Source organism: Lycorma delicatula, chromosome 1 (assembly GCF_047948215.1).
Source record: "Lycorma delicatula isolate Av1 chromosome 1, ASM4794821v1, whole genome shotgun sequence".
NCBI classification, from domain to species: Eukaryota; Metazoa; Arthropoda; class Insecta; order Hemiptera; family Fulgoridae; genus Lycorma; species Lycorma delicatula.
The window spans coordinates 197,652,891-197,667,695 of NC_134455.1; the positions used below are offsets into that span (position 1 = coordinate 197,652,891).

General features: G+C 30.0%; 1 protein-coding gene across 1 annotated transcript in view; it reads left to right on the plus strand.

Annotated features, from left to right (window-relative positions):
* LOC142317740 (pickpocket protein 19-like) overlaps positions 1-14,805 on the plus strand; it is a 47,526-nt gene that overhangs the window by 2,002 nt on the left and 30,719 nt on the right. Inside the window, exon 2 of the mRNA XM_075354289.1 lies at positions 5,549-5,752. Within this exon, the coding sequence (XP_075210404.1) occupies positions 5,549-5,752 (204 nt within the window). The remainder of the gene's footprint in view (positions 1-5,548; positions 5,753-14,805) is intronic.

Genomic DNA, 14,805 nt, shown 5'->3' on the forward strand with positions numbered 1-14,805 from the left:
ACATCTCAGGAATGGTCGAACTGAGAATGTACAAGACTACACTTCATTTACACTCATTCATATCATCCTCATTCACTGTGTGGGGTAGGTCATATGAATGAAAGAAGATTAGAGGATGCAACAGATTTTTTGAATTTACATTTGATGCTTTTCATTTTTGTGACAAAAAAATAGCAGTTTGTTGAATGGATCTTAGGCTCCATGTGTAGGAACCAAAAAAGGCATTTGTTACAGCTGCTTTAAAAAGTTGAACAAAAATGACAGAAAATATGAAGGTCTTATGATTTGTCCTCATCTATTTTAACCCAAAATAGAGTTCATATGATTTTTTTTAACCAAAGGAATAATATGTCTTCTTTGAGTTACAAGTTAATTCACTGCACACAGAGAAAAAAATTGTTAGGATGAAAAAATTGTTATATAACTATTACAAGGCATTTTTATATAAATTACTAACAATGTAAAAAAACAAAATATGTATGAAGCAGAATAAAAACTAAAAGAGTCATAAAAGCCAGAACGAAGCTGATTCATTGCTTTGATTTATTTCACAGTAAAGATTGTGATTGAATAAATAAATTGATTATGATGTCATTAATAAAGGAATGAGTCATAGTAAACGCTTAGTATCCATGTCATTCTATGATGTAATACTTGCTGTATTAGTTACATTGGTCACTTCTCCAAATTATAATACTCTGAACTATTTATGAATATGATTCATTTTTAAATATCTTCAGACATTCAAATCTCATTATTGATGTAAACATTGACTCAAAACAATTTTTTGTGAGTGTTTATTCTTAATAGAGAAAATTAATTGTTTAGTAATTTTCATTTTTATGAATGAAAATTATAAAAAAAAAAAAACAAAAGAACAAAGCCCTTAAAACAAACCTTGAGGCTATATTTGGATTCAAGATAAAAAAAAAAAAGAAAAGAATTAGCCAAACTTACGGTGTAATAAAACCTTTGTAGACCAGTGTTATTAACCCACCGGGTTGGTCTAGTGGTTAATGTGTCTTCCCAAATCAGCTGATTTGGAAGTCGAGAGTTACAGCATTCAAGTCCTAGTAAAGCCAGTTATTTTTACACGGATTTGAATACTAGATCGTGAATACCAGTGTTTTTTGGTGGTTGAGTTTCAATTAACCACACATCTCAGGAATGGTCGAACTGACAATGTACAAGACTACACTGCATTTACACTCATACATATCATCCTCATTCATCCTCTGAAGAATTATCTAAACGGTAGTTACCGGAGGCTAAACAGGAAAAAGAAAAAAAAGACCAGTGTTATTAAAAAAAGAAAAACACTATTAAAAATTAAGAAATCAGACAGATTGTCATACACATACTACTGTAAAATTATTTAAAAGAATATCATAAAATATTAAAAATAATTTGAAAATTAATAATTATGTGGAAAAAATTACAAAATTTTGTGTTTATATATCAAGGGTGATAATACAGTATTGAACATAATACCAGCATTTACTTTCAGTAATTTAGCTGGAATTGTGCCCTCACAATATGTCAAATTATTCTATTGCTTTTTATAATTTTTGTGTAACGTTTTGTATTATATATGATTTAACAAAGAAAAAAAATATAATCCTCTGACACTACTATACCTGTCAAGAGTGCTGTTTAGAATATGAGTAGTAGATAGGAAGCAATATGTTCTGTTCTCAATGTGATCTTTTTGTTTAAACTCCAATAGTGTTGACAAGTACTCACCAGAAATTATAGTCTCAATTACTATTAGAAAGTTTTCACAACAGGTTAGTGTTAAAAAAGATACATCTTGTCATATGATATTTCAGTACCGACATCTGAAAACCTACTTTCTGGGTTAAAGAATTAATTTCTTAAGAGATGATAGTTAGTGAACTTGATAGGGTATTTCAAGAGTAATGAGGTATAGTTTCATTTTTTTACCATGTAAATACTGGTCTGTTAGAAACTTTTTGCATCAGATTCCACATGAATATCAGAAAATACGAGTTTGATGTGCAGTTTCTGCTAGCCAAATTATTGGCTTGATATTCTTGACATCAATATACCCTTTAGCTTTAGATTCTTGAAAAGTTCTACTTCCAATTAACAGAGATATAGCAACAATAATTCCTTTTTTCTGCAGGATGATATTTTCTCCTTACTCAATATTATGAATTTGAAAAAATTCACAGAGAAATATATTAAGGAAAGATTTGTAGCCATTTCGCTCCTTAAACTTGTTTTCATGAGACTTTTATCTATGGGGATACTTGAATGAAAATGTATACTGGATCAAGCCTGAAACAGCAGTAGAATTTGATTGATAACATATGTAGTAGTATTGAAACTTACTTAAATAATATCATCTTACATAAATTGAGTTTACTTGTTACTTTACAAGCAAAAGTAAAATGTTTTGCAGGTTAGAATCTATCTGCTTGCTTCAACAAGAAAGTACTTGCTCCCAAAATCTCTAGATTACATTTTTTTTTTATAATAAGAAAGAAAAATTTAATTTTGAGAGTGCCATGGGTTAAATTTTATTTTGTTTTTACTAACTGGTGGGAATAGTTTTTTTTTTACATACCATATATAATAGTTATGGTTAAAATTTGTAAACTGTGAAAGAATACCATAATGAAAAATCAACCATTCTTCAAAATTAAAAATTTCTTCTTTACCTTTTTAAATTAGAGATTCTTATCATACTATTTAAATGGACAGTAAGATGCTGTGAATTTCTTAGGATTTTGTAGCTTAAAATGAAAAAAAATTACATACAAGAGAAGGGCAATATTATTTTGTTCTCTGTTTTTCTCTGGCATCTTGGAAACTGTAAAAAGATGTATAATGTGAAGGCTATCTTGTTTAATTTGGCAACTACAATAACTTGTGTGAACCATTTGCCTTTAGTTTTTATACTTTGAAAGAAATGAAACATTTGTTTAGTCTGTTAACTGTTCTAAACAAAAACCATTCTAAACAAATGGGAGTAAAATGCAATTCATTGTTTCCTTATGACTGACACAATTTTTCAATGTTAGTATAAAGTTTGTTATTTGGAATTAATTTTACCTGATTATTTTGAAATTTAGAACCTAAAATTTTTCTTATAATTTTCTTTTTTTTTTTTATAGATTTTCTATCAGACTTTTCTTACTCATCTTAGGGTTTCTGACACATAGAGTGCTTCCGGCTCTTGTCACAGTTTTACAATGTTAAAATTTTGACTTCCATGATGAAGACTATTTGCTATATGTGTTTTTCGTTAGTTGAAAACTTAATTCCATTTTATTAGCTCTAATTGTTAACATCTGTTTATTAAAGAATTCCAACTGATCTAGTCAGTTTAGAGATATTTGAAATTAGCCATTTTCTCTATTTTTTTTATTATTTATACTAAGGAAATTCAGGCAGTTTTTATTATGTCAAAATTTTTGTTTTCTCATGCAGTTTGTTTTTTTAATCCTTTAATTTTTTGTTCAGATTCTTTCCAGTTTGTGGTTAATAATGCCAAATCATCAGCTTTTGCTGATGATATGGGAGTCATATTCTACTATTTTTGTTCCACTCTCTAACTACCTTTCAAGAGCACAGTTAAAAAGTAGTGGAGAAAGTTCATCTTCTTCCCTTAAGCCGGTTTCAATTGGAAAAGGAATTTTATTTTAGTTTATGTGTTAGTCAATGTTGCTTTGATTAAGTTTGCGGTTTTGTTATCTAAACCTAATTTTGTTAATGCTGAAAAAAGTGATCTTTTATTTTTCAAATTTAAAAAAAACAATAAAAGTTATAACATATGTTCTACTTTGACATTTACAATACTCCTTCATATTTTTGAGGTTAAAGATTTGTTCTGTGCAACATTTATTTTTTCCTAAATCTACCCTGATATTTACCCACTTGTGGATCCAGTTGAGGTTCGGCACGATTAAGAAGAGCTTTTGATAGAATTTTGTATGTAAATTCCAAAAGTGAAATTTTCCTGTAGTTATTTGGGTCTGTTTTGGATCCTTTTTTATGAAGTGGGTGGATGAATGCAGTCTTCCAATCTTCAGGAATTTTTTCATTATTCCATATTTGACTAAATATTTTGACTAGGGATTCTTTTGCATTTATGTTGGCCTTCTTCCAAATTTCTGTTATAATTGAACTTTTCCCAAAAGCTTTATTGTTCTTAAGTTCTTTAATTAAGTTTTAAATTTAATCCAAATCCAGAGGTGTGGAGTTTTTTGCGTTATGGTTGTTCATTTTGAAATTAAAAATTTCTTTTTGTTTCTCACAATTTAATAAATTTTGGAAATGTTTGACTAAAATTTTACTGTTATCTGTGTAGTTATATGTTTTTTTACCATCCTCATCTTCCAGCTGAAGACTTGGTGGATTATATTTGGTTAATTTTTGTTTAAATGTTTGGTAGAAGTTGCAAGAATTATTTTTATTAAGCTTTTGTTTTATTTGGTTTAAAAGTTCTTTCTCATTATTTTTCTTGACTTGTTTTGTCTTTTTACCTACTTCTTTTTGGATCTTAAGGAAATTTTGCTTGGGCATTCTCCTGCTACTTTCTTAAATTTCCTCTCCTTTCCAGTCTGTGCATTAAAATCTTCCAAGAGAATTATGTAATGTTTATCCGGAATGTTTTGCAAAATGTCATTTAGTTTATCCCAAAATAGTTCCAATTTTTCTATTGTTATTAACATCACACATATCCATAAATGATAATATTTTTGGTAATTTCCAGAGAAATTACAAAGATACAACCAAGGTGTAAGCCCCCTAACATGGGAAACAGACACTGACCATCTACTGTTTGATCTGGGAACAGTCACAGCTGGATTGTTTATTTCTGTGTTGGCCTGCGAGTGGTATTTTATTTCCCACCTAACCTGGATATCTACAGAGCCTTCCCTTGCCCACCACCTGGGGATGCGCCTAATAGGGATACATATGACCTTCTAGGCTGCCATTCTTATCTAATAAAGAAAAAAATTATTTAAACTTATCACTCATTGTAAGTTAATCTGGATGTTTTATTTGTTACATTAAATTCATAATAAATTATTGTTTATTCAAAAAACTTTTATATTGCGAATGTAAAATTGAATGGTTAAAAGCTGTTGCATCTGATGACCTGTTTGAGTTATTGATACTCAAACTTTACTGCAGTAAATTTTTTTGTAGTGAGCTGTTATTGTGGAATTTAAAGATATTTGCAATGTTGGATAAAAAATATGAAGTCAGGGTTGTTTAGTTTTCTTCAAATAGACTGATGTTTTGTAAAATTATTAACTTCATCTTTGGTACAAATAACCTAAAAAGTCTATAAAATAATCATTAACACTTTATTTATTTATTTTTTTTGTAGGATGCATAACAGATCATTTTAAAATCACCACAATTGTGCTAAGAATTAGTACTGACAATTTATTAGATTAAATTATTGTGATATAAAAATAAGGAAGTTAATATGTTAGATAATTTTTCTCAAATCATTTGCATAAAAATGATTGATTCTGACTTTAATTAAAGATCATTTTTCATTTTGTAGGACTTTGTGGCTGTTGGTGTTTCTGACATCTGTAGTTTTTTCATGTTTAGTGGGAAATTCCTTGTGGCAAAAATATAGTACCATTCCTACAGTAATTGCCGTCAAAGACACTCACTTACCTTTGTACATGTTTCCTTTTCCAACCATTACTGTTTGTCCAGCGAATAAAGTCAAGAAGTCAGTTGCTACAGAGTACTTATCTAAGTAAGTGATAAAATTTATTATATTCAAAATAAGTTGTGGCGTGTGTTACATTACATCAGATTATTCAGCCATATATTTTTAGCAGTTATTTATGAATGAAATTAAATTTTTGGTTTATTTTTATCATAATTTAATTTGTGATTATTGATCATATCACTGAGTCTATTAGTGTGAGGAAGAGCAGGATTAGTTTAATCATTAGTTAGTCGAATAAAAATATCAAATATATTGTTTAATTATGAGCAGAAAGGCCTTGTCTGAGATACTGCTAACCATTCAAATGACATTAATGAAGACTGCTTTAGATAGATAGTTGCATCTGCCTTGCTTAATTTACAGAGCACAATTAAGTATGTAAACTATAACAGATATTTTATGAACCTCTGCTTAAGAAAACAGATATCTTAAACAAAGATTTCTATATTATCTGTTAACTTCAGGTTTTTAATGAACAGAGTTAGATGTGAAGCTACTTCTATAAACTATTAGTTTTTAATTTTTTTAATAGAAAGTACATATTAAAGTGGGAAGAAATAAAAATAACTAGTACTAAAAGTTTGTTTTACTCTTTTCGTATCAGTTTATGTAACATAATGAATAATTTTTAAGTAATTACCCACGCTTGTCTGTAAGATGCCAAAACCTTAATATATATGGACACCAAATATAATTCATTCCTGAAAATTGTTCTTAAGAACAAGAATTCCTTTCCAGGTGTATTATGAAAGAGGATTTTCAGAGTATATAAGTGCTTTCAAATTATTTTCTGTTATCTGAATGTACAGAACTGACAGAAAATTCTGGTTTTGTAGCAGGCTGTATGTTTTCTCTATTTGATAACATACCTGGAGCAATAACACTGGATCCTTACTAACATCATTTCAGTTGCAGTGGAGTAGTTGGACAAGTGATACTGTGCATTCATTTTTAGAAATAAATTTTTAAATGGCTGGTTCTGTAGTCTGAATTCAGTGCAATGATAATTAATAACAGAAATCAGTGATGGTAGACATCCTAATTTACTTAGTTGCAATATTGCTATAAAATGTCAATGAATAGTGTGATAAACATTCCTGGGATATGTTATTTTAATAAATTATGATTTTTCTTGGCCTTCTTGCTTCCCAGTTCTGACAGTGTGTGACTATTTTCTCTGAGGCTGTATGTAATCATAAAAGTAAGTAGAAGGCCACACACAAAAAGAAGTTAGTTATTAATTTGTAGTTAGTTATTAATCAAAATAATACCAGGTATATGCAGATCATTGTTATATTTCAAGGGATGTTTATAGTAATAGTGGTGATCATTTCCTCAATAAGTTTTAAAAAAGCAATACATTTTAGCATATAAGTGATATAAATGATAACAGCCAATTGTTATATTCCAAATCTATTAATACATTTTTTCATTGTTAGATATTTTTGATTAGTTTTACTGATTTAAAACCATTCAATTTTTCTGACAGAACCTGTGTGCTGTTGTAGATTATTGTGCCAAGCTTACTGAAATCAAGTCTTAATCAACTCTGCAAAGACAGTTTCTTGCACTGTGCAGTCAGTGTGTATAGTGCACATTATTACTTTCAGAAAAAGCGACTCTGACTAATGCCTCTTCTATCTCGGTTGCTTTAGTTTCATCACAGTGATAAGAACTATGGAAAGATAAAGTAATAAATGTTTTAATATAGTCAAATATAAGTACAATTGCTTGTTGTACACAAAATTTCTGTACTATTTAACTTACTTTTGGATAAGGAACCTCTTCTTTCTTTTTCTGTTTAGCCTCTGGAACCACCTCAAGTATTACTTCAGAGGATGATATGTATCAATGTAAATGTGTAAATAAAGTGTAGTCTGTACACTCTCAGGTCAACCATTCCTGAGTAGAGATGTGTGGTTAATTGAAATGTTGGATAAGGAACTAATTCCATAATAAAAGCTAACTGAATAACCACAATTAGTAAAATTATATTTCAAACACTTATGATTTGATAAGTTATTTACAACATCTTATAGCACCAACTAGTTGACTTCTAGTGGATTGACTAATTAGTCAACCACATTGAGAAATCTGGCTCTCAGCTTATTTTGTTAGAAGGTCATTATCTCAGTTCCATCACTGGCTGAGTGAAGAAGCAAGGAATCTTTTCTTCTGATTTTCAATCTGTAACTAAAGTTAGTTTGAGAAAACATTAAAATAGTGTATTATGTTTATATCAGTTATAAAGTTATATCAGTTTGGCTATGTCAAAACAGTAAGTACCACTCTCTTACCTTGTTACAGCTGGAACAGCAGAATGAACTGACTTCTGATTAACAATATTAATATTATGATGTAAAGAGAATGTGTTGCTGTAGGTATGAATATTAATTTTGTATCATATAGAAAATTAATTAATCAATCTTAAATGTAGTTAAATCAACTCAAAAAGTTTAGTTAAGTAAATTCCTAAAATATTCTGGCATCCTAAAATAAAAATATTTCAAATCTTTAATTATTTAATTATTTTTAATTATTTTTTTTTATAATTAAACTCAGTTGATGAGAATAATAAAATGAAGATTATAGAAGTTTAAAAAAGATCAGTGTTTTAAAGCTATTTAGTATTTCTTAACTTTGACTTAACACTAATGAATCAGAAATAAAATGTGTGTGAATCATTATCACTCTTACAGTTTTTCCCTACAAATGTTCAATGTGAGGACTTTTCTCTTAGCAGCACACATCCAACTACTACGAAAGTCCAACATCCAACAAGGAAAGTATGAACCATACTTTAACAGCATATCTGGAGTTGTAGAAACCTCAGTTGCTTCAATCCTGTGCTTCAAATTAGGTAGAACAGTAGGTAGCATAGGCATTTACATGTGATCCTTTATAAAACCCTAAAGCATAAAATCGCATGGGCTCAGATCAGCTGACTTTGGAGGCCACTGTAAAAAAGCTCTGTTCCATGGTGACCAATCCAGTGGTTGTAGAAAACTTCATTCAACCGATCCTATTCAAAGTTATGCCTATGAGGAGGCGCATCATGTTGTTGCTAAATAAATTTCTCTTTCCATCTTGCAGTTGAGGAAAGAGCCACTATGTACACAGCATATCCAAATAAGCAACTCTTGTTACATAAAAAAAAGCTCATAAACATACAATCTGGATATTGCACAGAAAAGATTTAATTTTGGGGAGTCCCTTTCAGACTTGAACAGATCATGGGAATTTTCTAATCCTAGGTACAGACATTATGCATGTTAATTTACACTAACATGAAATATTGATTCATCACTAAACATATTACGATCAAGAAATTTGTCAACATCATCCTGCAACATTTCAGTTGTGAAGTAGGTAGGATTCAAAGTCTGTAACAGCTGTTAATGGTATGGATACACATGAAAGAGTTTGATTAAAACTTTTCAGATCATTTAGTCTTGGAACTAGTCATGTACGGAGTCAGTTTTAAAACGCTGTTACAAAATCATTTTATATGGCATCTTAAGTCAGTTATTTTGTTTTATATTCACAAAGGAATCAGTTTTATTACACAATTTGAACGACGTTTATACGATGTAAAATGTTTTATTTAGACTAGAAAGAATATGACCATTTTTTCTCAGAAATGTGTGTGTATGTGTGTGTGTGTGTGTGTGTGTGTGTGTGTGTGTGTATGTATATGTGTGTGTGTGACTTGTGTATTATAATTGCTGTGACGATTATGGATTTATTTATTATTTACAAAAATATCTTATCTTAGTAGCAACATATTGATGTATTGAAACACATAATAAATTATGATATACGGCACACACAAAAAAAGGAATTTGTGGTCATAAATACGTCACTTTTACTTGAGGTCTATAAATATATTTTCTGACAAATGATATCGTTAAACATGTAACACATAACGATTCGTAATGAATAACAGTATACAGTAAAAATTGTTTTTTTTGTCAATCTGAAGAGCCTTTCCAGGGGTGAGGATTTTTATAAAACATAGTTTTCTGAATCTACTTTCACAAATACTAGCATATGTTACTAATCTGTGATTTATGACACAGGGTTTTCTTCATATTTTGCCCAATTTTCAACCGATATCCTTGAAAGTATTATTTTTTAAATCAGCAAACTATGTTTCATAAACACAAAGAAAAAAATTTTCAATAATAAAAAACGCGGTAGAAATGCGCAAAAAAAAATCTGCAATTAAATTATCGTAATTTTTGCACTGTTTCAATTTTGTTGTTGTTACAGGCATAAAAAAATATCCAATCGTAACGTTTTTTTTTTGTCACAATCTGTTAAATCTCTTTAATATACTGTAATTTTTTGAAAGTTTTTCACAAGGGGTTAGCATAAGATTATGAAGGGAGGTAATCAGATACCAACATATTTTTGCGGAGTGCGGATCGTTGTGATGGGAGAAGGTAAAACATTCCATAATGTCATCACTTGCATTGCTAATTTGCAGCCAGCTTTCATAATAAATTTTTTAGACTACGCAGGAAATACTCCGCGACATATTCAATATTTTCTTCTGACACCCTCAGTCGTTCGGTACTTTGCCTTTACTAAGGTTGTTTCAAACTGCCGGCCTCTGTAGTGCAAGTGGTAGCATCTTGGCCTTTCATTTGGAGGTCACCGGTTCAAATCCTGGTCAAGCATGGCATTTTCACACGCTACAAAAATTGTCATTCATCTCATCCTCTGAAGTAATACCTAACAGTGGTCCTGGAGGTTAAAAAAAAAGGTTGTTTCAAACTGATTATGCCATTAACAGTGTCATTTGGAGGCTCATAATTAAAATGGAACGCATGTTGAACTGTACTACAAATTCATATTTAATAAACTGCAAAACACAGTAGGCCTTTTCACGATGTGGCATCTTTGCCAGTGGCGCTGTCAAGTGGAAAAGTAGTAAATCAATCCTACGGCCTTTGCGCTCAGTTACTTGTCTATTTTACTTGTCATTATTACTTGTCTATTTTATTTTAGCCTTAAATCATTGCTGTTTTTAAATCAACGCCAATTTTTTTTTTTGTACACCTGGTATTTCCTCAGATCATTATCATTGTAAAACTCACACATTTTCATTTTATTCTGTATCAAATAAAGCATAAAGCTACTTTAAGAGATAATTATGAAATGGAGAGTAATTAGTCATTGGGACAAGATGGTATCAAAATGTAGTTTTTTATCAGAATGCACAAGATATGTATAATTATAAACCTCTAGCTTTTTACCAGCATTCTGTAAGTTTGCAATGTTGACTCTTAATACTGGCCATTATGAACTACACCAACATTGATTTAAATTTGCATCAGGATTAGCTAATATTTATTTTATATCTTATATTCATGTTATCAATTACTTGTATAGAATTATAATTTTATAATTTACAAAACTTTTAATTAAAGTTAATAAATTTAGAAATGTTATAATTAAAATCTACTTACTTGTTAAATATAGTGTAATAAATAACACATACATAAAATTTATTTCCCAAATTTAATTCAAAAAAGCAATTTGCTGCTCTCTAAGGCTTCATCAATAAAAATAAATCCTAATCATTAACAAAAACAATAAAGAAAAAACTAAGGAAAGTATCGTATCTTTGAATCTTCTCAGTTATAAGCAGTTAAATATTCATTTTTTATGTAATGTTAGATACAATTTTTAGGCAAATTTATAAATTCATTACGTAATACAATTTATAGTTTTAACTAGTACTGGTTACCTTTAACTAGTTTGGTTAACTTAACCAATTTAGTATGATCCACTTTTTGAATATCGTAATCTAATGCATAAGGCGTGGTTCCCAAACTTTTTCAGTTTTTGGGAACCTTGATGAATACAGATTTTCCCAAATTCTAACAAGTTTACAATGAAGATTAGCCAATAAGTTTTTGCTAAGGTTAGGTAAAAATAAATAAAACCCATTTCAGATCCCAAAAAAGTATAATTAAACAGATTCAACTAATTTTAACAATTAGTGGGATGGATGAGCCTATTAATTACTGCACATTTTCTCAAATCATCCACTTTCAATCAAATTATTTATGTGAAGCTGTATGTTTGACAATTTCTGTCAAACACACTGCTTCACATAAATAAGAATTCGCAAATAGAATTAAAGTTCTTTGAGCTTTAGCTTTACCAGTTAGGAAGGGATATTCATCTTTTACTGACATCCAAAATTCAGTAAATTCCATGACAACTCAATCAGATTCTCTTCTTCTGTGCCAGTAAATTCAAATGTAGCACTAGCAATAAATAGATTTTGAATCCATGCAAATTTGTCAATATTATCATTTTGTAAATATTTTTTAAAGCAAGTGTAAGTTGTGTGATAAGTGTTCTTCAAAAATGATTTCATACCTCAAGAGAAATCAATTCAATTAGAGGTCAAAAATTAATGCAACAAGGAAATGCATTCCTTGCCATCATCTTCATTCACTTTTCCTTTCCATAGCTTTGGTATTTTATAGTTAAGTTAAAATTTTCTCAATCAACTTTAAAAGATGCATATTACTTCCCTGCAGGGAGAGATTCACAGAGCAATCAGCTTTTCAAAAATCTCACGTAAGTATGCTAGTTTTATGAAAACTGTTTCATTCACAAAATTTTGGTATATTTATGTTTCTTCTCTTTGAGAAAAATATAAATTTCTTGTCACAGTTCAAACTTACTAAATAAAACATTACTATGAGAAAGCCATTGTGAAGTATTAATACGACAAAGATAGGTGTTTGGATCTGATATACTCACTTAGTTTTTTGAAAAACCTTGTCTTCAATGACTGAGATTTTAAAAAGTTAAGTGCATTCACAACACAACTTTTTTTTCCTGTTCAGCCTCCAGGAATTACTGTTCAGAGGATTAATAAGGATGATATGTATGAGTGTAAGTGTATTCTTGTACAGTTTCAGTTCAAGAGATGTGTGGTTAATTGAAACCCAACCACCAAAGAACACTGGTATCCACAATCTAGTATTCAAATCCGTGTAAAAGTAACTGCCTTTACTAGGATTTGAACACTGGAACTCTCGACTTCTAAATCAGTTGATTTGGGGAGACGTATTCTCTACTAGACCAACCCGGTGGGTTATTCACAACACACCTAGTTCAGTGAAAGATTCAGACATTTTGATACATGTGCTTCACTGTGATTAATGCAGTGGGTTCACAGTGCTTCAGGGCTTTGCTTCAAATAAAAGCCTGCATTCCTCCATAACAGCCAGACATAGAATGAGCACTATCAGTACAGACCCTAAAGCATTTAGTTCACTCCAAATTGCTTTTTGATATAAAAGTATCAAAGATCTCAAAGAATTCTCGAGCCTTTACACTAGCAATGATACTTTTACAGAAGGGAAAATCTTCTACAATGTTATTCCCATCTATAAACTGTACATAGCAATAAAGTGAGCATCATTATTATTATCATCTGTGTCCTCATCCAGCTGCCAGCCAAATTCCTTTTCTTTTTATTTTTCTTCAATTAATTCATCATTGAATTCCTCCACTATGAGCTGTATTATACAGTTGACACTTTGTCCAATAACACAAAAGCAACTTGAATTAGCTTTTTGAAACTAGCACATTCTATGTGCTACCTTGTAAGATTAAAGCATTGTTTGGTATTGATGCCTGCTTATAAAAACTACCCTTTTTTTTGCTCTCTGGTGTCTAAACTTTCTTACATAGAACATATTATGGCTTCTTTTCATCACTGATTTCTGTCTAAATAAAAACAAAGTCCAAGCAGCTGTCATTATATTTTTGATTACTGTTCTTCCTCATTCTCTTCCCTGGTTGATGAAGTGCCCTCTTTATTTTCGCTCCTGCAATGCTTATTGCTGTTTGGTATAAACTGACTTATTTTTAAAAATCCATACAAAACAAATACTACAAAAACTTCACTTGACTTGATAACAACAATGTTCAGTTGATACAATCTATAGAAACTAATTGAACACTAAAACCAACATAAATGTATATATATACATTTACACTGTGAAACCAACATTTATATATATATATATATATATATATTTGCAGAGTACGAGAAAATATGAAAAACTACTGAAACAACTGAAAGTCTGTCATCTAGTAACTATTTACAGAAACTTTTGTAAACAGTCACCAAGTGGTTTGCACCAGTTCCATTAGATGACATGTCCTTTGACATTAAATTTAAAGTGGGAATAAAAATATAAAAATTGTGTAATATTTTGCATTGCTTGTGTGAGGAATTCATGGGTCTCCAGATCACCAAGGAAAACACTTTGTGAGCCACTGGCATAAGATATAAAAACAAGTATTTTGTGTGATATACTTATGAGTAGAGCCACAAATAATATACCACACTTTTTATAAGTAAATAAAGTTAATTCATATATATAAACTGGAGGAACTGTCATTAAGGTGTACTTAAAAAAAATATATATAAAAAAATACTAGGAGGTTTTTAAATGATTGTTATGCAAAATTCTTTAGCTTTCTTCCATAGAATAAATGTGGAGCCAGTTCCAATTGAATTACATCAAAAACTCCTTTCCAAACCTACAGAATGCTAGGATAAAGCTGTAGGTCTATATTTAGACATCTGACCTTCAAACAAATTCATTGTGATCGTCCCTGGAGAATTTACCAGTGTAAATATCCAGTGTTATCTGGTCAATAATTGTATATTACAAATAATATGAATTGTGCCTGACCATTTTATACATCAGTTTTTTGAATTTTATATTGAGTTAAGTTGAGTTGAGTTCTTTTGTTGCATATGAAAGAACATTTAAGTTTGTTTATTCATATGCATTGTTTTGAACATTTAAGTTGTTTTTTATGGTATGTTTTTACTGGCTAGTTAGTGAATTGCATTTTATATGTCTGGGGAATTCTTTGTAAACGTATTGTTCATTGTTTTTATTAGAACTGGTGTACTGCTTTTCCTGTGAAAAACTTGGCACAGAAGCTAGTTATTTACTCCAAGGGTATTGTTTGACAAATATGTATTGTGTGATTTTTTAAAACATCTTTTCAACTTAAAATTCTTA